The following is a 25823-nucleotide window of genomic DNA, read 5'->3' as shown; positions in this document are numbered from 1 at the left end:
CTTTTATCTAGTACTATTGCTGTCTTTGCATCTCCTTGTTAGTGTAATAATTGCACATTTTTTATCCTTAAAAATTAGCTTGAAGATGTTGAAAATTAAATAAACAGAGATTTCAACAAGATGAGATGCTTCAAGCAATGATGGTTCTAAGAGATGAATGGTTTGGATCATAGAACCAGTGGAACGCACTTATACTTCTACCTGCTCTTGTTTATGCATCCATCATATAAGCACCCATGTTTAGTATAAAAAAGAACCGGGCGGTGTGTACTGAAGGCCTGTTCAAATGGTTCCCACACTTTATTAAGTTAAGAACCGGAAGGTTCAATTGGGTTTTCTGAACTTAAGCCAGCTTGAACAACCAAAACAGATTTTAAAAAGGGAAATGTTATCAGCACTACTGTATTTTGATGAGGGCACTCCTCACTTTATTAAAAGTACAGGATGGCTCGCACTATGGGATGATCCAAACCGTCTATTTGATTGTCCACGGCCTAAATAGGTTGTGCCCTCATCAAAATACAGTAGTGCTGATAACATTTCCCTTTAAAAAATGGCCAGTTAAGGTCGAATTTGGGACACAACGATGCATGTTTTGAAAGAGAAACACCTCAGGTGCCGCTGTTTTACTGATCTCAAGTTTGAAAATAAAAGGTTTTGAGAATTTGATCGAGAATCCCCCAACCTATCCAGGAATCATTTTCCCTTAAGCTGTTTACTCTGAACATAAGTATTTGCCGTAATCATCTTAGAGTCACAGAAAATCAGTAGCAAGAACAAAAAACTGCTAAACAGAAGTACAATATAGATACATGAATGATAGGTCTAATTAACCATAAAACTGCTGACTCGAGAATTGATTGGGGACCCTACAACTATGACTTAGAACTTGGTCAATCTGATTAAAAAACAAGGGATTTTGATAATACTTTCCATGTAATGCAAGTTGCAGCCCTTACTTTTATTACATGTAGGCATAATATCTGTACCATGAGTATTCCACCTTTGTTGTTAGTAATGCCACTCCACCTTCCCTGAACTGCCACAATGCCCACTCCACCTTAACCAACAATAGAATCCTGCTACTCCAGTAACACTGCTCCACCTTCACCAAAAATAGCACTACTACAACTTCTCCACTGGCACTAGCCATTATCTTAATCCACCCCACTAGCAAGTGGCAAATCTGAGCCAAATTCGTCTCATGTAATGTTCAATGATATATCCAAACTAAATTGTACAAGTCTACTAGGTAAGTTCCAGGTAAACCCAAGGCTTGTCTCCTCCCTGTTGACTCCTTATACCAATACTCTACAAGGTAAATGCCGCAACCAAACAGAAGAGATTCATAGGAGTTTTGATCGACTTTGTAGGGCAAAACCCGGACTTCGATATGAACACGATCAAGGTAAAAGGGAGTCGACTTGGGTGGTTCACGATGACACGTAGCAACACAACAAATGCTAAAACAAAAGATCACAACACAGAAACATAAACATAAGCCACACAATTCAAAAATTGAGCAAATGACATTTCTATTAAAGTAAAAATTTGCACAAATGTTCTATGAGAAGACAAAAGACAGTTCTAAGATGAAGAAAAAGATGAAAGTTTAAGACATTGGCTCTGGCACCTACGAAGGCAAATGTCATTCCAATTGGGCACTAGGTGTTGGTTCACACAAACAGTGCGAGCACAAGCATCTGTGCAAGCATCAAGCTCAGAAACACCACACACAGTAACACAAGTATCAGGAGTTGGGTCTTTTGAGAAAGCACCAACCTTCTTCAGCATTCTCTTAGACGTACAAACCCTCTCACAGACAAAGATATCATCTGAGTTCTTCTCACGCCCTCGGGCACTCTTAATCCTATGTTCTTCAGAGCGCCTTCTCTTCACTCTAAGTGCTTGCCCTGCAACAATGGCAGGAATTGAAGCCCCCAGTAAGGACCACCATAAATCCACCATTGTTGGGTTGTCTCTTCTTTAACCCTAATGTAAAAGCAAAAATGACAACAGTGAACTGGAAGTTCATTGATTTTCCCACAAATATAAACATAAAATTTTCCATAGTAGGAAATTCAGCAGTGAACTGGAAGTTAATTGATTTTCCCACAAATATAAACATAAAATTTTCCATAGTAGGAAATTCAAGGTCCTGTTTGGATTGCAAGAATTTTCTGGAAAAGTTTGGAAAGGAAAATATTTCTAAAATTTCCTACTTTCTTTTCCACATGAAAGGAGATAGCTTGAACCTATCGTATTAAATTTTTACTTAGAGGGACCTTCAATTCACAATAATATCCCTCAAAATTAACCATAACCAAATCATTTTCTTCTAAATCGTGAAAGAAACGAAGAATCCGAGATAAAATTCTGTTAGAAATGTTTTTTCTCGCAATCCAAGCAGGACCTTTAGAGAGAGAGAGAGACCATACATGACCTCATGATTGATTTGATGGACAGCGTAAATCAAAGAAAAGGAGTTTAGCTATTGCAGGAAAATGAAAACAGAAATTTCAAAATGAAAAAAAGATAATAAAAAAGGGTGATGATATTTTCACCTCCTACATTACTTGCACACCCCCTTATAACGTGATTTGACATAAAGTTGCCCACTTTTCAAGTCAAATCAGGTTATAAGGGGGGTGTGCACGTAATGCAGGGGGGTGAAAATATCATCTCCCCAAAAGAAATGTCGATTTTCGCTGCAATTATACAATCGTAAATCAAGGAAAAGGAGTCCAGCAATATGGAATTCAGATCACAATACAGAAAAGCCCTAGATTGCAAGCCTGTAAAACTCTATTTCTAAAATATCAAAACTACTTATGGATTAAAAAATCAAACCCTAGAACCATATGCAGCAACAGTCACTGATTTAAACAAAATGTATCTAAGAGTAAACGTTAAAAGAACAAAAGTTTGAAAATCAACAGATTAGGGTTTGATTGACTAGGAAAAGTGATAGAAAATGTAAAAGAAAATGGATTTAGGAGATTCCAGTGACGCTTTTCTTGAATAAAGAAAGAACGGTGAACTTATGAAAAAAAAATCCCTCACCTGAAATAGAGACCCGCCAACTCGGAGCTCTATCTATTCAGATCGCGGAGTTACTAGCTTTGATTGCAAGAGGAAAAAACGAAGTAGAGAGAAGGAAAAAAAAAATGGCAGAAAATGGGGGGGGAAGGTAAAAAACATAGTTGTTAGGGTTTAGTACAAACTCCAGGGTTTTACTGGCGTTAAATGCTAACGTGCGCGGGAGGCACTTTTAACACTGCCGCCATATTATTTATAACGTACAGCGGAGCCCACTTCATAGGACGATCCAAACTGTTTATTTGTTGGGCCACAGCGTGTAAAATAACACGTGGAGGAGTTTTTATACGTGCACTTCCAAGCTGGGCCCACATTAATGAATGATCTAAACCATTCAATTTTTTAGCCCCGGGAGATGGAACCGTGCCCCAAAAAAATGAGGATTTTTACCCATTATAAAGGAAGAAAAATATTGAAATCTGTTTCCTGCCCCAAGATATGATATTCTGATTCGGGTGGGATTTGAATAAAAAAATTATAAAAATAATTTTGAATTTAACGATATAATTAATTTTTATTTTTCCTTTTCCATTTCATTTATAAGGGATCAGAATAAGAACCGGATTAGGATGCCGATTCTAATTCCTAATTTAGGCTACCCAAAACACTTAGCCATGGATTATAGAATTTAGGTTCTAGTTTGAAAGTGGTGTTTTTACAATCCATCATCCTGAATTTTAAGTGAGGAATTCACAATTTAGAAATTTCTCCCGATCCTGAGATTTCTAAAATCTGGAAACATGGGACGATCTCCTACCCTCTCGCTTGATCAAAAGAAAAGCGAGAAATCAAAAAACAGCATACAGTCTCTTTCTTCTCTCGTATCCCATGCAGGATTTTGAGGAAATCCGAGATCCTAAAATCCGCGTATCCAAACGGGGATTTTAGAATCCAGGTTTTAGTTTGAAAGCGATGTCAAAATATGGATTTTAAGTAAGAAATCTAGGTTTTAAAAATCTCTCCCTCATCCTAAGATTTCTAATACCTGGAAACACGGGGCAGTCTCCTACTCCCTCACTCGTTGGAAAGAAAGGCGAGAAATTAGAAAACGATGAACAGTCTCCATCTTCTCACGTCTCCCATCTAGGATTTTGATGAGATCCAAGATTCTAAAATCCACATATCCAAACGGCCCCTAAGTCTGATTCTGGATTGTGACTATCTAGGTATGTGCCAAGCACTGCCTTTGTATGCCGATTGTTGCTTTGTTTGCAAGATGATTTCTAAGATCTATGGCCGAGAAAATATGGTGAAAGATCGAGGGCATTACAACCATTTTAAGGACGAGTTTATTTTATTGGGATTAATGGTGAATTAGGATCATCCAATCAACATACTTTATGATATGCCTGAGCATGCATGAAACATGAATCATTTGTTAGGCTAGCCACATATATCATTCTTAGGAACTTCTTAACAGGGGAAGTCTCCGGATATATTAATTTGGATTTATATAAGGAAAAATGATGAAATAAAATAATTTAAAAATACATAATTTAAGAAAAAACATTAAATAAAAATATCTTAAATATATCACAAAGTTATTTTCACATAAAATGAAAATATTGCCATATAGTTTAAAGGGATTTACTAGAGACCATCACAGAAAGCAGTTCACAGGCTGTCGCATGAGAGAGCAGAGGCTTACATTTTTCTTTTCATTTAAAATGAATAACGTTGTGTGTGTTTGGGGGGCGGGGGATATTATCTGTCGGAGGGGGATACTATTCCCCTAAAATATCAGGATTATATTGCGATTTTGTCATTGGGTAGTGATAAATCGACTCCCAAATATCTTAAATCGACTCCCAATGTGTCTTTCTCTCTCATCTGGGTTAGAGAGAGAAAGAGGAGAGAGATAGATACATGGGAGTCGATTTGTCAATCCCCTTTGTCATTTTATCAAAATGTTGCTATAAATTGTTATATTTGAAAAATGTCAGAAGTATTGGTGATAAAGATTAGTTTTAATCGTGGTTATATGGTCTCAATAATCCCGTTTTGGATGATCTTAACCCTTCAAATTGTGGCCAACAAAATGGACGGTCCAAAAAAATGCAAAGGCGAAGATGGTATGGTAGATTGAAAAGCTACTAGCATCCAACCACGCAGTGGCGCTTCCTTTTCCTCGAACCAAACTCTTCCTAACTCAGCTGTTTCAAAAGCGACTCTCATACGTCAGGTGACATGTCATTTAACTCTCACTACGTCAGAAAAACGAAAAATCTTTCCACCCTCATCCATGGTTACTTTTAAAATAGTGTACAGTGCCCCTATCAAAATATCATACTGTGGTTTTCAGCCCTCTACACTTTTCACGCCATCATTGACATATCAGCATCCGATACCGATATAAATCAAGTATCAACAGCGAGTGGCTCATTTGTTATCTTGTCCGTTGATTTCGTTGACTCGCCACCCTGATCACCTGATCTTAGCCCCTTGATTCATCAAGCGTATAGGATTCCACTGAGAAAATCTAAACCATTGATTTCGTTGGCCTTTATCTAAGTCAGTTTTTAGGTCTACCAGACTCGTGTGGCAGGCTCACTGTGAATTCATTTCCCCCGTGTGGGTCCCACGATCCGACGGACACAATCCGCCCTACTCTGAATACGCAATGATCTAATTTGAAAAAGCTTCCACGTCGGACTTTTCCCCCGTGTGGGTCCCACAAAGTTACCAACTCAGCTATAAATACGTTCTTAAGCTTTCCATTTTCCAAACAGAAAAAGTGTTTTTCCAGAGTCTCAGTTCTTTCAAGACTCCGCGCGCGGCGCGAGTCTTAAAAGAGAAAAAAAGAGGGAAAATAGCTGGAATTCTGAAATTCAGATCTGAAAATTCACAGATCTGAAATCGATTGAACGAAGGATAGCAAGAATCTCAGAAGAACATTGCCGAATCAACAAATCTCGAAAAACTGAAAGTAAGGTAATACTTCTCTGCATCTTTTCTTAATCTTTTCGAAAGTTTTTTATTTATGTCATCTTGAAACTATTTCTCATTCGATTGAAAATGCCTAACTGTAATTTCTTCTTGTTTAATGGCAAATCTCTTCTCGTTCATGAATCTCTGCATCGTTTCTTAATATTTTCAATAGCTTGAAACTGGTTCTCTTCCAATGGAAAATTTCTAACTGTAATTTCTACTCGTTTCATGGCAAATTTCTCATACATGGAAGGGATATATGATCAATCTTCATACAGGTTTTACTTAATTTCTGTTTCTTCTTCCTTTTTAATATTTGGTGAAAAGAAGAACATCTAGGCCAGGAAAGATTCCAGAAATTTCAGAGATTTGAACTTTAGTTTTTTATCAGCAGATCGGAGCAATCTCAGCTTATTTTCTGTTTCATCTTTAGTTTAGAGAGAATCTGTGATCATGCTTTCTTGAAGCTAGATTTTCTTTCATCTTTATTCATTTCTGATTTATGGAGTTTAATTTATCAAATTAGTTAATATAGTTCCCTTTTTATCTTAGATTTTTCATTTTTTTTGTTTTATTATAATCTGATTAATGCCTTTTCTAAATGATTGTATGATAGATTTAAAAATTTCCGAGCTGTCTTTTAATTTTCCTTTATGCGGTAACTCCCACCGTTTCAGAGCTTAATTTCGTCAAATTTTCCACCGCGTCAATCTTTATGGACTATAATACCCTCGTGAAAAGATTAAATTCTCCGTTAGGGCACAAGCATAATATCATATCAAAGGCCATTCAAGGAAAAACATGGACTAAATTATACGAAAAAACTCACTTTTCAAGGAAAAACATGGATTAAATTATACTTCTGTAGGGCATTGTGGTAATTTCACATCCCATTCCTCCATCCGCTCTCAGCTCTCACCTATTTAGGCTCTTTTATTTCTGGGATAGCGCATAGAAATTGCAAAATCTATTCTAAAATTCTATTCAGAGCTACTATTTGGACGCGCCTGTTTTCAAGTAGACATTTCATTATGATAAGAATACCCCTTCCGTCTTACAAATTGACACATATATCCTTTACCTATAGGGTTGTTTGGGACAACACTGAACCAAACCAAATCAACCAATCGGGTCTTATCTTTCAATATAGTCGCCCATTTTTCTTCCCCTTGCCACCCCTTTGTAGTGTAAAAAGAGCAGTATAAATGCACTAGAGGAAGTGGCCTAGTGAAGAAAAGTGGCTGAATATATCACTTTACTTCATAATTCTGACAGAGGGGGTGGAAATATCACCTCTCCCTCTGGGACGTCGAGTGAATATATGCTTATTGTTATTAGTTCTAAGTTTCTAACCATTTTAGTTGTACTTCCAAGTTCTAACTTTTTTCCAATCCTCTTTCTAGAAAAGCAAAAAATCAAAAAAAGAAAGCCCCAAAAAGCTGACAAGCAGATATCATGGAGATGTTCTACACCGCCAACAAAAACGACATTTCGGAGAAAACGATTAATTCGTTCGAATCATCCAACAAACCCATGATCACCAGACCACCTTATAACCCTCTCTCCCTCACCCCTTACCTGGGACCCACATTCAACACCAACACCCCTGATATATCATCCTACACTCCCACCGGAATATTCAGTCCGATCACCGATCCGTTCATCTCTCCGGCAACCGATTCGAACCCTCTTCACCACCACCTACGCCACCTTTCCTCATTCTCCTCCGTAGGCTCTTCATCACCACTGTCATCTATTGAGAATATCGAGACGCCTCCTTCGAGGTCTCCGCCGGTGTACAGAACCCCGTTGAATAGAACTCCGGTGAAGGTCACGGAGGAGGAGGTTTTGGTGATGGATGAGATACCTGTTAATACTTTGAATGGGAATAGAACGAGGTCTTCTTCGGATTCTGGGTCTTCTTCTGCTAATAGTCTTTATAAGACGGAGATTTGCAGAGCTTGGGAGGATTTGGGAAGCTGTCGGTATGGATCCAAATGCCAGGTAATTAACCCATCTCTCTGATCTCTCTATCTCTCTATCTACCTATCTATTTATCTGGATCTCGAGTCGCTAACTTTCTGATTTGATTTTCAGTTTGCCCACGGAAAAGAGGAATTGCGACCATGTGTTCGTCTCCCCAAACAAAAACCAGAGGTAATTCAAGAAGCTTCTGCGTCTGTGTTCTGTTCTTGTATTTGAGTAGTACAACACCCACGTCAAAATAACTGCACTTTTCTAGAATTTAAAGTAAAAAAATAAACAAACAGTGGGGTCCACATTATTTGGGTGATCCAAACCATTTCTGTTGGGACCTAGACGTAGATATGGTGTATTGGTGTGCCCAGAAAATCTTCCACATAAGATAATCCGAGCCCTTCGATCCGTGGAGGTTTCTATTGGAGGATTAGGATTATATTCTGAAGATTGATTGGGCACACCCTATCGTAGATAGGGGACCAACAAATGAATGGTTTGGATCACAAATAATGTGGGTCCTAATGTTTTTGGGCTTCATTTTTCTGGTACTTTACTACTATATATACGCTCTATGCAAATGGAACGGTCAATTTTCACGTCCAAGTGTTTCTCACGTTTGCATACTACCGCCATGACATGTTTTTTTCAACCTATTTCATTAGCTGTTTGATTGAGCTTCTTTGAGAATTGAAAATTCAACGGACAGAGAGAGACGTCTCAAATAGGAGCTATTTGTATGGCCAATTGGTGAAGCGAACCAAAAAACCTTTGGAAATACGGGAAGTGATACAAGTTGTTGATTAGTGATTACAGAACATTCACCGATTTGTGGGCCCAACTACTGATGTGAATTCAATAACAAAGCCCACTCATTAGACAATCCTAAGCCTGTTTTCGTGTACTTTAAGTGGACCATTAAAAAATAGAATGGCAACTGTTCAACTTATAATTCAGCCGGTTAGGATAATCTTAACGTAAAAACATTTTCATATCGTTGGCAACCTAACCATCTTCATATAATGGCCTTCTTGGGCCTCTCTTGCATTTCAATCTTTCTTGGTGAAAGCCCCAACTCGGCTTGAAGGATCAAGGGGCTAGGATCATCATCAGATGAAGGTGGGGTTGCGTAACTACATCAAACCTTTATTAGTGTTCTAATTAGCATAGTTCTAAGATATATTTGATTAATCTAAAATCATATAGATTCAGGGATACAAAACAAAAACTCAGAATTATTAAAGCCCTCTTCATTTAAGATCATAATAATGAAGTGTGTTGTTCACAATCAGTTGTCGTAATCTTAAATGAGCAGAGCCTAAGGCCTTGTTTGTTTTGGATTTTGAGAGCCAACTGTGAGTCCAAACCGATTATGGGACTCAAAATTATGTTTAATTTTGAATCCAATAACTGGATTTGGACTCACAATCGGTTCTCAAATTCCAAACAAACAAGGCATTAACACTTATCTCATAAACCGATTGATTCAGGCTTGGATCTTCCACTATCTTTTCTTGATAGACCTTCCCATTGGACTGAATCTCTTAATGATTGATGAATGGTAGTGGGACCAATACGACAACAATAGAAAAGCCCTATTAGAGTTTATCCCATTATAGAACTCTTAACAGGTAAGCTACTTCGATCTTATCATATCAAATTTAGCCTAATCAATAAACCATCATAACTGGATACGGTTGGCCTACTGAATTTAATTAGGATGCACCAATAACTCAATCAACCTTATAATAACTGATTATGGGAATTTTTTATTATTTCACTTCTAATTCAATCCAGACGGTTAATTAACCCATAATCATTAGCAGGCCCCTGAAGTACTCTTTTTATCTACATTGTTGTCTTTCAAAGAATGCTGAATTGACCCTTGCAAAAAGGACTTTTTATTCAATTCGTCATTTTCCTTCTGAACTTGACAAATTCTCAGATATGTGTATCGTTCGCCATGACGGGGGCTTGCATTTATGGACCCAAGTGTCGCTACGTCCATCATTCGCCGGCGGCAACCCCAACAGCACCGGCACCGGCACCGGAACCGGTGGCAATGGAAAGCAAGATGAAGCCGGAGGAAATGATCGCACTCTCATTGGCAGATGACGCAACCGAGGCTCGAGTCAAGCAACTTCTGTACGGCCCCACCCGAAGACTACGAAGGCTGTCTGTGTTTTCACAGATTTGCCCCGATTAGGGCCCACTCTATTTTCTTTCCTTTACTTTTTGCTCTTTTTTACTCGCACTTGAGGACGGAGACTGAATTTTGGGTCCCACTTTGAGATTTTTTTTCTGTTGGTAGGTTGTTGTAAGGAATCATCCACAGGTGGGCCAACTTTTGATCCGCATGGGGTATTGGCGGTCCAATAGCAGGCTCCACCATGGATCATCCATGGTCCAAAATCACATTGATCTGAACATACTGTTCTGATTGGGTGTTGAGTGCAACCCGATCAACATTTCAATGCTTAAAAAATCAGACTAACCTCTTTATTGAGATTTGAACTGGGTCGAGTCAATGTAAATCCGGGTGGGTTATTCGTAAAATGAATGGAGAAGACGAGTTGTGAGTTGAACAGTTAATTTTGGTCTTCTCTTATTTCGTAGAGTTATTATTTAAATCCTTGAAGAAAGCATGCAAGGCTTTCATGTCTCTGTTTTCATGATTGTTTGAAGGATCCAAGCGCCCTCTCTGAATTTTTCAGCTATTTGAGTTCAAGGTTGGTCCTCCAAGTAAATGGTCTGATCAACGATAAAAGGCAATTTTTGGGCATGTATGTGAAATCATAACCGTTGGTCTTGCAGACCGTCATGAGGTGATTGAAATGGTCTTGGGAGAATCCTAAATATGGATCAATGGATGCCTGGGATTATCTGATCAAGGTGTTCCCAATGGCAGTTGGTGGAGCCAATTTCATCAAAATCTGATCAAGTAAATGAGGTGGAAGTGGGGCCCACTATAATCTTATATGTGAGTAGTGAAGTAGACATCAGCGGCACCACAATCCAAGCCATTCATCAACTGGGCCACACTGTGGGTGGGCCAGGCCTAAAAATTTACCAAATTAAAACAATAGTAACCTTCAAACTCCCCTTTTACGTGATCTGACGTCAAAAAAGCGTTAAAGTCTGCCAGAATTCACGTTAACAGAGGGGGTATAATCCTACTCCTTCACAATTTCTTTCTCCAACAGGCTTTTATACGTCTGTCTCTTTCCTAGTTCATGTTTTCTTTCTTAATTTATAGTTTCTCAATCAAACTAGACTTCCTTACTGTCTTCCCACCACTAGATAAATATCCCAAACGCAAATCTTTGTACTCCTTCCTTTCGTCCTCTGTTTTCTTTCGAACCTCAATCTCCTTCACCAACAGATTTTCCTCAGATTTCACCAAATCACCTACAACAACAATGGGATGTTGGAAATCTAAGCTTAATTCCAAAATAGAAGAAGAGGCCTCTTTTATCCAGCCACCCTCAATAGCAATGAAAAGAGAGACTACTCAAGTAAGGAACTGAGTTTTTTGCTGTTTGATTTGATATTTTCCCCATATGATTTTCTTTCTTTGACCTGTGAAGCAGAAACTGAGATTATTACTATTTGATTGAATTTTCTCCATCTGGGTTTCTTTTTCTTCTTTGAAATTTATAGTATATAAACTCGTTCTTTGACCTATGAGGTAGGAATTGAGCATATTTCTATTCGATTGAATTTTGTCCACATGGATTTCTTTCTTTCTTTCTTTGAAATTAATAGTGTAAAAATTTGACGGACAAAGGTCTATCAAAATCCGCGATCAAAAGGAAGATAAAACAAATCACAATTTCAACCCATATAAAGAACACACTCGTTTTAAGTTCGACACTATGGCCTACTTCTACGGGGCAATCCAAGAAAAAATATTCCACTAATCAAGAAGTAACAAAACCCCTTCTTGACTTCCACTTTTGTAGAAAACACAAGAGAATACAAATCTTTCTCGCCATCCTTCTTCACTTCTAAGTTAGAGTACTCAAGGAGAAATCATCTTTCCTCCCTCTCTCCAAGAAAACCAACAAGAGACATAAAACCCTTGTTTTTTTCTTCTCCCTATTTCAAGAGGCACAAACAAGCCGAGGTTTTTCTTCTCTCTTTTCTTCACAATGGCACATGTAATGGCCAATCCAGAAGAGGGGGCTATAAGTGTCACGTGTAGGGGCAGCCCTAAAAAAGAAGGGCCGCACATGAGGGGGAGTGTTAAAGTATAAAAGATTAGTTCCCTGGTTTCTAACTTGCTCTTTCTGCAGACTTTCACTGGCATAAGTAGATTAGAGCAACTTGGAGAGAGAACCGCTGCATTAGCCCTCATGCTGAAGGTGGAAGAAGCCATATCTTTGGGTTTGGGGAATCACTCCATGGAAGCTTATGTTAACAATGTCCTCTACGGCCCTTTCCAGAAACGAAGGTTGCCCGTGTTTGTCCAAATTTGCCCATAATTTGGAGCAATTTTTCTAAGCACTAGACAAATTCTCAATGGAGACTAGAAGCTGAAGAGAGTAGTAACATGGGTCCTCGAAATTTGTATTTATTTGTTTATTTATTTTTGCATCGAAATGCATTCTCTTTCCCTACCTTATTGGTGGATTTTTGTTTCAAAATTGATAATACTAGAAATGAAGGTGCTCTTTCCACCCCGTTTTTCTTGGCCATTTTCATCTAAGAATGGTTGAAGCGCATATTTGGCAACAATGAAAGTTATTTATGGAATATTTGTGGGCCCAATTGTTAAAGAGGAGCTGAGACTTAAGGATACGTTTTGATCTCTTTGTGCAACTAAAAATATCAATCCAAATTTAACAAAATTTTTTGAGGGGTTTAGCTGGAGTTATCTCTCATGATATCTACTAGGATGGACACATTGCCACTCATATTTAGATTTAGGGAAGTGATATATTTGCCTCCTTTTTCCTTCCTCGGTCACCAGGGGCGGAGGCACATATAGCATGAGGGGGGCCATGGCCCCCCAATGACTTGCAAAATACCTTTTATGGTGCATGGCTTTACATGCATATGCATGCTTAGCTAGTTAAGTGGCCATGCCCCCTCGCCCCCATCCCACACCCCCCAAATGACCAATGCTGGCAAGTGTAAATTAGTCTGGCCCTCCCAAGTGTAAATTCCTGGCTCCACTCCTGCCGGCCAGGAAGAGAAGGGGGTGAATATATCATTTCGCTAGATTAATCGAAGTTAGGATTTTATTAAAAAGGTATTAGATACTTAAGTTTAATCCCATTAAGAGTCCAATTTAGAAAAATAATGTTGGATGGGAATCCCTTTCTTTGTAATTGTGTCCAGGCTCACAGCCACTTTTGCCTAAAATCGTTCACTCCAAATTGTCAATTCTCTTCGCATGTTTTTTTTTTTTTTGGTGAGTAAGATTGGGTTAGGCAGACCCCTACCAGATATATTAGAAAAAGAAAAGAATTACAGGACAGGACGGGACGGCTATAACGGCCAACAAGCTCCAGGAGCAAAGAAATACAACAATCAGAACATCAAAACAACAACAGAATAGAACCAAACATCACTTAAGGAGTCATTCTCGAATCAGCCAAAACAATGTCGAGAAGAGCAAGGGGCAATGTCTCTGGGTGATAAGCAATACCTTTGAAGGGACAGCTTGATTTGGTCAGGAAGTCAGCTGCACTGTTACCATCTCTCAGAATGTGGGTGATCCTCCATGAGGAAAATCTGGTTAGGCATTTCTGTATATTGGTGAGAGTGGACCAAGGACACCAGGGGCATTTATATGAACAATTTATCACTTCCATAGCTATTTTGGAGTCAGATTCAATCCAAAGATTTCCTGAAGTGAAGTTTGTTGCAATAGATAATCCTCTGCTAATCGCTTGCATTTCTAGAACATTGATGGAGTCTTGCTTCAGATCAGTGGAGAATATGGCCAGTGTATTGCAATTCCAATCACGAATGAGACCTCCAATAGCAGCCACTGAACTGGTAAGGGAGGCATCAGTGTTAAGCTTTAGTTCATTGTGACCAGGGGGGACCACTTACAGGTTTTTGCTGGTTTGCTGAGTTGGCGGATTGAGAGATTGAGGTGCTTTGCAATTGATAAAGCTCTGGAGTTGGGAGAGTCTGGGAGGTTTAGATGAATCAACTTATCTCTGATGATGGAGAGAATAGAGTGCATAATGGTTTGCTTATGAGATGGAGCCTCACCATGAATTCTTCTGTTTCTTTCCTGCCAGAGGTGGTATACAGTGGCACATAAAGCAATTCTTACAGCAATGGATGATTGTGAGTTCGCATGCTTTCATTAGTAAGAGATAAAGAGTCTTTCTAAAAGTATCCTGTATGGGAAAAAGGGTAGGATTTTGTGAGTTCTCTATGGACAGATTTTATTTGGAGGGTGGGCGCGTTCTTCAAAAAGTTCAGTGGGGCCTACTTCACAGAATGATTAAAATCGTTCATTTGCTGGGCTGTAACGTAAAGAGGGCGAGGATCATCCTATGGAGATGATCTACAGTGTACCACCTATTTACGTTGAAGCCCAACAAAGGAACGGTTTAGATAATCCTTTGAAGTGTGCCCCATTGTACTTTCCAAAGAATACTGGACTTCACGCCCACTCACCATATAAAATCTCCTATAAACATGGTCGTGCCCATATCAGTCCCTAGACTCCTAATATCGGTCCAAACTCATGACCATGTTTTGATGATGCGAGTCCAGGATGGAAATTTGTCCATAAAAAAAAGGTGATTAGTGCCATTATGAACAGATGGTGATGCGGATATCAATCCACAAAAGGTATTGATGAAGCATCTAAACTCGGGAGATAATGGATCCTAACGGTCCGATGGACCATCCGAATCTAAATTGAAAAGGACTGGAGATAGACACATTATTAGGATCCATGGACACATTTTGGAACCTTTGTCAGATCCAAAATTATTACCCAGACAACCAACAAAAGACGGTCCTAAATCCAATTTTATTATAATATTTTACAAAAATACCCTCTAATTTTTTTTATAACTTTAAATATTATTAAGACTATTTTAGTAAAAAAATATATATATGTATTTTTTCGATATGTTATTATTTTTAGTATTTTTTAATTCTTCTCTCTCAAGTCTCGAATCACTGCATCCCCCTCTTAGAAAAATTGACTACATCTCTGAATCCGCTTCTAATCCAAGAATCTCCTACAAGAATCAATTTGCAGCTCTCGACATCCTTGAGACTTCTCCAAGTCAGCATATAAGAATTGAAGAATCCCAATCTACCGATGGTGAAGCTTGGCAAAAGGTCCAAAGGAAAAAAAAGGGAAAAGCCCCTTTACTTCTCCACCCTTCCTCTTCTTGTGTCCTACCGTCCCTAAACAAACCTCCCTAACCTAAGCCGGGGCTTTTGTTTGATGTTGGGACAGTGGGTACATGAGGATTATTGGTGGTGATTTTTGGGTTCTTGGTTCTCTCTTGTTTTTAGTTTGCTATCGGCTGGTTAGCTTTTGGCTCTCTCTTGTTGCGTCTTTTGTTCTTCTTTGTAGGCTCTTTAGCCTTTGGTTTATCCATTTGTTGCTTTCGCTTGTCTGTTAGGGGTTGTTATTTGTTCTTATTGATGCATCTTTCTGTTTATTAATATATCTGGTAGGGGTCCGCCTGACCCAGCTTACCCATAAAAAAAAAAAAAAAAAAAAATCTCAATTCACCCTCTTCTCTTCCTTTTGTAACTATTGACCCTGAGCCCATAACCCACTGTGTTGTTATTGCAGAGGTTAATCCTTGGATCAAGCTCGTGCTTGCCTCTCTCTCTCTTGAGAAATTTAACTGTGTAAAATGTAAGTAGGACTGACTAGGATTAGAGTGTCTAATTTGAAATGGATAGTGACCGAGACACGGGAAGTAGGATCCGAAGAACAATCCAAATCCAATATGACCGATGAGAGATTTGAATGGATCATAACTAAAAGTAGGTGGATCCAATCCGAAGCGGATCCATTGAACCCCAAATCTAAACTTGATTGGAACCCTTCGGTGTAGGGGTGCAACTTGGGTTGGGTTCGGGTTCAGGTTCGGATTGGGTTTTCCTAACCCGGGTTGTGTTCAGGTCGGGTTCGGGTTGAGGGCTTAGTCAACCTGAGCCGAGTGAAACCCGACATTTCTCTTTTATCAGTTTTCCTTTTTAGTTTCTAGTAAGTTTAAAAAGTCGGGTTGGATTGGGCTAGAACTCGGGTCGAGTCGGGTTCGGGTTGGCCTCAACCGGACGAGACCCGAGTTGCACTCCAACTTGGGTGGACTTTCGCGAATATGATGGAAGAGTCTATAAACAGACACCCGCAGCACAATATAAATACATCTAATCCCCTCTCCCTGCCTATCTTGATTACTATTTCCGCTCTTTCCGTTTCAAACAAAAAAAAAAAATCTTCGAAGCGAAAAAAAAAAGGAAGAAAATGAGGTAAGCCTCTTCTATTTTCTCATCGTTGCATTGCTAAAAATCTAAAACCAGATATTAAAAAAAAACCCATGATATTTATTCCTATGTGTGTGAGTCTACGCAGCTTCTGCTTGGGATTTTAATTCATTTTCTTTTCTGGGTTTTGCTTATCATTAATCGTCCTGCATAGGGTATTAGACTTTCTTGGTTTTGCATTTGCTGCTGAAATGATTCATGGGGTTTGATGGGAACTCTGTCGTTTTGGAGATTTCACCAGATATAGTGTGTTACAATTGTTTTCTTTTTTGTTGGGATTGAAGTAGGGTTTTGTGATTGGGGATATGAAATGGAATTACTTCATTTGATCAGCTGTTTTTGGGTTTCTATGGGTTGGTACTGTTGGTTGGGTTTTTAACCTCTATTGTCAATGGTGTATTTGCCTTCCATTTGTCAATGTCTAGTGCTGAGTTTGGACTCAACATTTATATTTACTTCAGATATTGCCCATTAGACTTTAGCTTCTTTTTTTTTGTGTGTGTGTTTGTGTGTGTGTGATTTGATGCAGGTTATGTTGGGATAATATCCAAATATTTAACATTTAATTACTGTGATTTTATTTGCAACAATAAGCACATCCAAATCCAGCCTGCTGTTTGCAAGTTTTTGCTTTGATTATTTCTGTAGTTGTTGAGATTGGTGTTTTGTTTCACCCAAGTCGAACTTTCTTAGAGTTCCCTAAATGGAGGGAGGGAGGGATTTTGATTTAGGAAACCTAAATCTATATAAGGTAGTGCTATACCTTAAGTACAGTGAAATGCGAAGAATAGGATGACTTTTCATTTTGGAGACGAGAAATGCAGGGGTTTTCTCTTGGACGCGAGGGTAGCTTCGCTGATCTTCGGATTTTGAGAATGACGGGGTGAGGATTAGGTTTAAGAGGTCGATATGAATCTTTTTTGTAATTCTTATTTCATTCTAAAATAGTGGAAGATCGTGTCTCTTCCGTGGTTGTAGGCGTCCTTGCCGAACCACATAAGGACTCTTTTATCTTAGTGCTTGTGGTTAGTTTACTATTTCATCATATATGTGCCATGTAGATCATGGCAGGCCCAACAAATCATTCGACAAAGTGGTATCAAAGCCATAGTTGGAGCAATCATTTGCGAAGAACGATCAAGAACAGTAATATTGAAAGCATGTTGGAGATTCTAGTGGGAAGTGGAGTTTTATAGATTTTTTTCATAAGGTAGCCTTCATTTTAGATCTCTGTGTGGTTTAATTTTGATTCTCGAGGTGTGTGGATCGATTGAATGTAGTATGAATCAATTGAAAAAGAAAACGGGTGAAATCAGAATTGTTTATCGCAACATAATATGTTTGGTCTATTGACATATCACCGAACTGATCGTCTAGGGTATGGTCAGGCGTTGTTGTGCATGGACAACAAGAGGTTGATTGGTTGGTTATCGTTCTAATTGGATGACCAGAGCTGAAGTTGAATTTTTTGCTTTCAAAGCGTGTGGAGTGATCTGAGATGATCTAAAATAGTGGCCAACGGCTTGACATTTAAATTTGAGAGTGGAAATTTTGATGGAAATGGTAGTTTGTCTCTATGACAAAAGAGAGTGAAAGACCTCCTAGTTCAACAGGGGGCATTATTAAGGCGCTGAAGAGAAAGGATGGGAACATAGATAATATGCAGGATGCTGAGTTGGAAGACGCTGAATCAAAGGATGTCAACACAATTCAATTGTATCTTACAGATAACCTTATGTTTAACATTATGGAAGAAGAGTCACTGCTGAAATTGTGGGAGAAGTTAAAGTAGCGTTATCTGTCAAAAAGTTTGTCCAACTGATTGTATATGAAGTCACAATTGTATGGGCTGGAGATTTAAGAAGGCAAAAATCTTTTTTTTTAACACATGAAAATGTTTAATGGAATTGCTTCACAAGGTTAAAAGATGAAGATATAAAGCAATGTCTTGGGAAAGTTGCCTTATTTCCCACCCACACAGATTGCTAGGGTGGGAAGGCAAGTAATCGGTTAGGAAACAATACATTGTAGGTTTTCTTTAAAACCTATGGGATAGCAAGTTTCTCGTGTGGAAACGGCAAGAGGAGATTGGGGGGGTGTCGGTTGCCCTAAGGAGAGTGAGAAAAAGGGAGAGAAAGGGAGAAGAGGTTTTTTCTTCTCGGGTTTCTTCTCGGGTTTTTCTCTTGGGTTCCTTTTCAGATCTATCTCTCAGGTTATCTCTTATGTACGGTCTTGGGTTTGAGAAGCAAGGAAAGGGTTACGGGTTTTGGGTTTTGGTTTAAATCCATTGTAATCCTTGTATATTGTTTTCTCATAGTGGAAGATCATGTTTCTCGCCCGTGGAGTAGGCTTGGCCGAACCACGTAAAATCTCGGTGTTCATCTTGTGGCTTGTTTGGTTTATTTTATTTTTCCGTTAAATTTGTGCACGGTCGGATTGGATTGCCCGCCGGATTTTCTCCACAAGTGGTATCAGAGCTCAGGTTGAGGGATCGTTGAGGCCGGGTGGAGTGATCGTGGGTGTTGTGGTTGGATCGCAGTTAGAGCGATCTTTGGGAGTAGAAAGATTGTCCAAGAAATATTCTCGTTCAAGGTGGAGCTCTACACCGTGAAGTGCAGAGTAATCTAAGATGGCGGGAAAATCAAGTTCTACTCAGTTCAACATCGACAGATTTGACGGAAAGCGTAGTTTCACCCTATGGCAAATGAGGGTGAAGGATATCCTAGTTCAATAGGGCTTGGCTATGGCGTTGAAGGGAAAGGATGGTAAGCGTGAGAGGATGACGGTACCTACGTTGGGGAGGATGGATCGAGATCCCTCTCCAAGGTTGACTAGGTGAGTCAACGGGTTGGTAGCTACACATGTGCATTGGCCGTGTTGATCAAATTGGGAGGAGTCAGAACCAAGGTGATTCGAGGGTGAGTTACCGGTGCTTCAGAAGGCCAATGGTGGTTTGCGGCAAAGCGGACTGGTGGCGGCGACATCAACGGAAAATCTTCAGGTGGCTGGGAAATAAGCCAAGGTGGAGATTCTTGGGAAAGTTGCCTCATTTCCCACTCACACAGATTGCTTAGGTGGGAAGGCAAGTAGCCGGTTAAGAAACAATAGCTTTTAGGTTTTCTTTAAAACCTATGGGATAGCAAGTTTCTCGTGTGGAAACGGCAACAGGAGATTGGGGGTGTGTCGGCTGCCCTAAGGAGAGTGAGAAAAAGAGAGAGAAAGGGAGAAGAGGTTTTTTCTTCTCGGGTTTCTTCTCAGGTTTTTCTCTTGGGTTCTTTTTCGGATTTATCTCTCAGGTTATCTCTTGTGTACAGTCTTGGGTTTGAGAAGCAAGGAAAGGGTTACGGGTTTTGGGTTTTGGTTTAAATCCATTGTAATCCTTGTATATTTTTTCTCATAGTGGAAGATCGTGTTTCTCGCCCGTGGAGTAGGCTTGGCCGAACCACGTAAAATCTCGGTGTTCATCGCTTGTTTGGTTTATTTTATTTTTCCGTTAAATTTGTGCACGGTTGGATTGGATTGCCAAGCGGATTTTCTCAACACAATGCCTATCTAATTATTATGACAATGTGATCGCTACCTTACTAATAAAAAAGATTCAATGAACTTGGAAGAAATCACTACGGTACTCTTATCAAATGCTATTAAGAGGCTTTATCGAGATGACAGTCAAAGCATAGATTGATTGGTCATCGTGAGAATAAAAAAGAAAGGCCGTATGACGGGGGATTTAGAAATCGTAGGCAAGTTGGACAACGATACTGGAAATATAGTGGAGGCGATAATGAATGAAAAGGGAGATGGAGTTGTCCGCAGGGTCTCCATAGATAGATTCACTCCGCGAGATGATTGAATTCTAGATTTTTGTTTCTCTGTTCATGTAGGCTTGAGACGGAAATATTTTGATATGTTTCATGAGAGAATGACCAAGACTGTGTCTTTGGGTGATGGATTAACTTGCAATGTCACAAGAGTTAGGATGGTGATGATTAGGATGTTCGAAGGAGTGCTGCACATTTTGGGTGTTGGGTTGTATATCTAAAGATGCTGAAGAATCTAGTGTCTCTTAGTTAGGCTCCAAGAGTTGCAAGTACTCAATTGTAAGTGGAGTTATGAAAATTACACGTGGTTATATGGACATGATGAAAGGGCAGAAGTGTGACGTTTTGTATTTTCTGGTAGGGGACATGGGGACATATGTTCTTAATACTTGACGGTTAATTGGAAACAGAGTACACAGTATCATAAGGCCAAATGTACGTTCTCTTTAACAATTGGTGTAGAGACATATTTGTAGGCTACAGACGATGGTGAGGGGTGGTAGTTCTTGCTGGTGGAGAGGATGGGGTGAGGTTTCTCTCCAACGTTGACTAGGTAGGAGTTGGCTCAAGGCAAGCTACACATGTGCACCAGCTGTGTTGATTGAGTCAGGTGGAGTCAAGATTAGGATGATTCTATGATGTGTGTAGCTAGTCATTGCAGAAAGTCAAGGGATGTTTGTGTTTATACCAAACAAATGGAGACTAATGAAAAATCGTAAGTGTGATTGAAAAACAAGCCAAGGTGGAGATTGTTGGGATTAGTGTCTTGTTTCTCGTTAGTGGGGCTCTCTTAGAGTTTCCTAATGGAATTAGGAGAGAGAGAGAGAGAGAGAGAGATTCGTATGTTTGTTTGGTTTGAAGAATTGTGAGAGTTGTATCTTGATTGTTTCCTAGTTAGATTAGGATAGTTAGTGAGAGAGTTTAGGATACCTAAAGCTATATAAAGTAGTGTTAAACCTTATGTCAAGTGAGATGAGAAGAAAATGACAGTTTTTCGCAATGTTCTAAAAAGCGCTGGGCAGAGCTGGGCGGCTGACTGACCTCCCAGCGCCTAGGCGTTTTGGGCGTTTTTCTTTTTTTTAGATATTAATATATTTTCATAATATCTTGCATTTTTTTATATAAAATACAAATACTTGAATACATAACAATCCAAACCATTTTATGCATAAGCACTAAACATTAAATAATAACAAAAAGTCAAAAACGCCTAGGGCCTGGGTGGCTACCTCATCATCTGGGCAGTCGCCTAATAACGCCCAGGCGGTGAGACCGCTTTTTTAAACGCCCAGGGCCTGGGCGGTGCGTTTTTTCTGCTCCCAACGCCTGGGCGGCCGCCTTTTAGAACAGAGGTTTTTCGTGTGGAGAAGAGAGACGTGTGGGTTTTCTCTTGAACGTGAGGGTAGCTTAGGGTGATCTACGGGTTGTGAGAATCTGAGGGTGAGGATTGAGTTTAAAAGATCGGTGTGAATCTCTCTGTGACCCTTGTTTCATTCTTATATAGTAGCAGATTATGTCTCTCTCCCATCGATGTAGTCAACCATGCCAACCCACTTAAACACCCATGTTATCTATGTGCTTGTAGCTAGTTTTCTATTTCATCGACCATCGTGCATGTGCTATGTATATTGTAGTGGGCCCAATGGACCGATGGTAGTGATAGGGTTTGTTTGAGGATCTAGTTTTGTAAGGTTGGCTGTTAGTGTAATTATTTCTTAGGTGTAATTTCGCCAACTGAATGCTTTTCATCTCTCCCTTTGTATGGTTTGGAAGTACGGTCAGATTCTTTAGATGTTGTCACAGATTATTTTTGTCGTTGTTGTTCCAAAAAGCTGCTGTGTTGTAGATTAGTGTCTATACTTCTCTATTAAAGTGGTTGCGTACGTTGGGAAATAATAGGAAGACAATACTTAAATATGCGGATTAAAAAGTAGTGCTTATAGTTACATGTGGAGGAGGAGGACCATAGACATGAGAAATCTACATCTTCTGACCTTAGTCCATGAGTAACCAGGTAGAATTCTCATTTTCTACAGCTTACTGGGTCACATAATTTTGGTAGACAGCATTCTAGAGATTTTCTACGGCCAGTCTACAACCAACATTTTTGACATGGTAGAAGTCTACTTGTATGTTTGACAATTCTATTGTCAGCATTTGTTGTCGGAATTAAACCCATTGCGATGTTATAAGCATGATAGAGTATTCCTTCGTAGCCTCTACATGTTAATTGTGCCCTATGCTTAGGGTGCTAGCTTGACATGCCAACTTTACTTTCGAGCTTTATTTTGAAGTGCTTGGAGCTCTTTGGAATGTTGAATCCATCAAAAGCACATACCCAACCATGCATTTAAATCTGATTCGATATGGGTACATATCACACTCCACTTATCAGTTTTTCAGTATGGGGATACGAATAAAAAAATGTGTATCATCTAGTCATCCAAAAATGAGACCATGACATCCAATACAACGCTTGTATCAGACTATAAGATACAATATGAATAGGAATTCCAGGTATCTGATACATATAGTATTTACAAGTCAGAGACACGTCGCCCCCCAAATTTGAGCACTCCAGATTGCCCTGCCCCTATACTGTGTCACCGTTTGTAGAGTGCATACACACATTGCTAGGACAGATTTTCATCTGTCTCAATAGTAACATAATTGTACCCTCTCGACAGTCATACTATCAAAGTGAAGCATCCTAGGTGAAAGTTCCTTATTTCTCCATGGATGTACAATTGCCTGCATATCAAAGGAGAATCTTGCAGATCCAAATAGCAACAACCTACTTTGAACTAAGCAAATCAAGTATTGGCAAGCCGGTATCCCCTATATCTCTTATTCTCATTCTATTGGTGACCATTAACTACTGAAACAAAGGCTTCCTTAGCAAGAATGTCTTGGAGAGCCATGAACTACTTATCACCCATATGAAAATCCGAATGTTGTTTGTGTATTTGCCTCTCATGCTGAATGGAAATGGATTTTAAGGCCAGTTCGAGGTACCAATGATTTCACAAACGCCCCATATAACTGTGCTAAGTTCGTAGTCTGTCTTTTATTTCTTTCAAACTCTTTCATGCTCTCTTTCATGTGTAAAGATAAAACTGCCTGTCTATCTTGATCAAGACAAAGCATTTTTGTGTATATCTTCCAACTTATTAGTGAATTAAACTGCAACGTTGTGAATGGAGAATTGGTATGAAAACAGATTTGGCTGTTTGTTGACAGGTGTCTTGTAAAAATAAAATGGTTTTTGAGTCTTGTTGAAGGCCTTGATATTTAGCATGTGATTGATAGTTAACTTTTCTCCTTTTATGTTATTCCTTGAGAAAGGATCATCTAAAGATTTATGCACATGTTCCTTTTACTAATTTTCATCTCTTTTACGTGTTCAAGACATGATTGAATGTCTGCAATGTGCATGTCTGCCATTTCTTGGGCAAGTTACATTCTTTTTCTTTGTCCTGGAAGAAGCTTTCTTAGAGAAAGTGTCTATTGCCTATTATAAGGTTATCTGGTGTGATCTGTTCTTTCCATTTGATATACTTGTTTCCAAGTTAATTCCAACTATTGTTTCCATTGTTCTTGTTTTCAGCCGACATCCTATAGTCAAATGGGCGCAGAGAGCTGAAAAGCTTTACATCACTATTGAATTACCAGATGCCAAGGATGTAAAGCTCAAACTGGAACCAGAAGGGAAATTCTATTTCTCCGCCACTAGTGGGACCGATAAAATACCATATGAAGTTGACATTGACTTGTGTGATAAAGTTAATGTGGATGTAAGTGCATGTTAGAAAGGTGTTATTTTTGCCCAATCTCTTGTAGATAAATAAAACCATGACAATTGCATTAATATCACACTGCAGGAGAGCAAAGCTAGCATTGGTTTGAGGAATATATGTTACCTTGTGAAGAAAGCGGAGGAAAAATGGTGGAGTAAGTTGTTAAAGCAGGATGGAAAGACTCCTGCTTTTCTAAAAGTTGATTGGGACAAATGGGTTGATGAAGATGAGGAACCAGAACGCAAATGTGAGTCTTTTATACTTTCTTTTCTTGTATTTGCCACTTGCTATGTATTTATTGAAAAGCAGTTTGCATTTTGTGAATTATTCTAACTGACTGGTATGTTTATATAAAATATTACTTCCAGTTGGAGATGATATGGATTTTGGTGACATGGATTTCTCGGTATGTAGCCAAACCTGTTTGTAAAATCTGCAAGGCATTATATACTTGTTACATTATACATATTTTCTCATTCTCTTTCTCCCCTTTTCAGAAATTGAACATGGGTGACGCAGACGATTTTGATGGTGATGTGGCTGATGAGGACGAAGGTTAGTCTTTCCCATGCACTCATCTGCTGATCTGTTTTTGTTTCCAGGACAGATTAAATGGTTGCATATTTTAAGAATTTCTCAGATTATTGTATGTTTTTTGGAAGTTTAAGTACTTGGAGATATGCATGTATGTCATGTGCAAAAAAGGCTGCTTTGAGGAACATAAGACATCTTTGTGGAAATTATTCAACGCTTGAAGCATATTCCTTCAAAACTGGACCATACTTGATTTGCTTCAAAAGGCTTAAAGAATTTGAGACATTTATTTTAACCAGACGATGTTTCTTTCTTTTGCAGGAGACAGTGACACTGAAGAGCTGAAGATGGAAGAAGAAGCTCCTTCAGGAGCCGGCGATTCAGAGGCGAAAGCTTAAAGCAATAATTTACATTATCCATGTTTTCTCCTCCATACTTTCTCTATATTCTCTCTTGATGAATGCATATTATGTCTATAAACAAAAACAATGCTTAGGGTGTTAAATTCCCACTTCATGTAGGATCAAGGCTTGGTTATTTTGAAATGTAGTCTCCATGGCAGTGCGTCTGTTTAGTCTAATGTGTCTCTGCTCATTTCATTTGCTTGGTTTTGGCCTCAAGTCATTTGAAAGCTCTTTTGATTCTGGTTTGAGAGTTCTTATCCTATTATGAGTTTTCAGGACCCATAATCATATGATCCGTTGCTGTCGGTTATACCTAGATGGGGCCCAAGTCGAAATCAGACAGAAATTGGGTTTGAGTAGAATGATTTTTCATTTGAATTGGATCAAATTTACTGAACTTGGTGAGAAATCAATCAAGGCCTATGCGTTTACTTTTGGGCATTCTTTGGTTCAAGTTCCATCTAGCAACACCAATGGATGCTTGATTGGGAGCTGCTTGAGCTGGAAATTCCGTTTGGAAGCTTAAAAGAAACTTTTCATATACAAAGCATTTCTGTTCAATTGAAGCAGAAAGTGCAACGACTCAAAATTGGTGCTGGTGCCAAAAATTTAAAAAAAAAATGAAAGACTGCAAGGATTGCAACCAGACGAGTCCAAAAGGGGTGCAGAGTGGGCTTTTTTATTCTTTTATGCAAACATTCCCTAGGAGGAATGCAAGCGTACAAATCCTATTTTCTTGCTAGTATGGCCCTGTTTGTTTTAAAATTTGAGTCTAT

The 25823-nt window shown here is 39.0% G+C and overlaps 2 protein-coding genes and 1 pseudogene across 3 annotated transcripts; 2 read left to right on the top strand and 1 right to left on the bottom strand.

The window, feature by feature from the left end:
• Positions 1–1518: 1518 nt before the first annotated feature.
• LOC143848598 (uncharacterized protein At5g64816 pseudogene) lies at positions 1519–3218 on the bottom strand (annotated as a pseudogene). Its single transcript, XR_013235424.1, has 2 exons — positions 3064–3218; positions 1519–1992 (listed from the first exon to the last, which is right to left on the bottom strand). The product of XR_013235424.1 is annotated as an uncharacterized protein At5g64816 pseudogene (transcript).
• Positions 3219–5854: 2636 nt separating this feature from the next.
• Positions 5855–10571, top strand: LOC143849122 (uncharacterized). Its single transcript, XM_077358171.1, has 4 exons — positions 5855–6030; positions 7431–8031; positions 8125–8184; positions 9950–10571. The coding sequence occupies exons 2-4, from the start codon at positions 7483–7485 to the stop codon at positions 10208–10210; spliced, it is 870 nt and encodes a 289-aa protein (XP_077214286.1). The 5' UTR covers positions 5855–6030; positions 7431–7482; the 3' UTR covers positions 10211–10571.
• A 5748-nt stretch (positions 10572–16319) lies between these two features.
• On the top strand, positions 16320–25223 carry LOC143848571 (co-chaperone protein p23-1-like). The gene is made up of 6 exons (XM_077357533.1): positions 16320–16476; positions 23920–24106; positions 24194–24356; positions 24478–24515; positions 24607–24664; positions 24965–25223. Exons 1-6 carry the CDS (start codon positions 16472–16474, stop codon positions 25039–25041), a joined length of 528 nt encoding a protein of 175 aa, XP_077213648.1. The 5' UTR covers positions 16320–16471; the 3' UTR covers positions 25042–25223.
• The last annotated feature ends 600 nt before the right edge of the window (positions 25224–25823 follow it).

The sequence above is a fragment of the Tasmannia lanceolata genome, unplaced genomic scaffold (genome assembly GCF_043159265.1).
Source record: "Tasmannia lanceolata isolate RefF3 unplaced genomic scaffold, GAP_Taslan_0.1 ptg000016l, whole genome shotgun sequence".
Lineage (NCBI taxonomy): Eukaryota > Viridiplantae > Streptophyta > Magnoliopsida > Canellales > Winteraceae > Tasmannia > Tasmannia lanceolata.
Note: the sequence above shows the minus strand (reverse complement) of the source record. Positions and strands in the feature narration are given on the sequence as shown.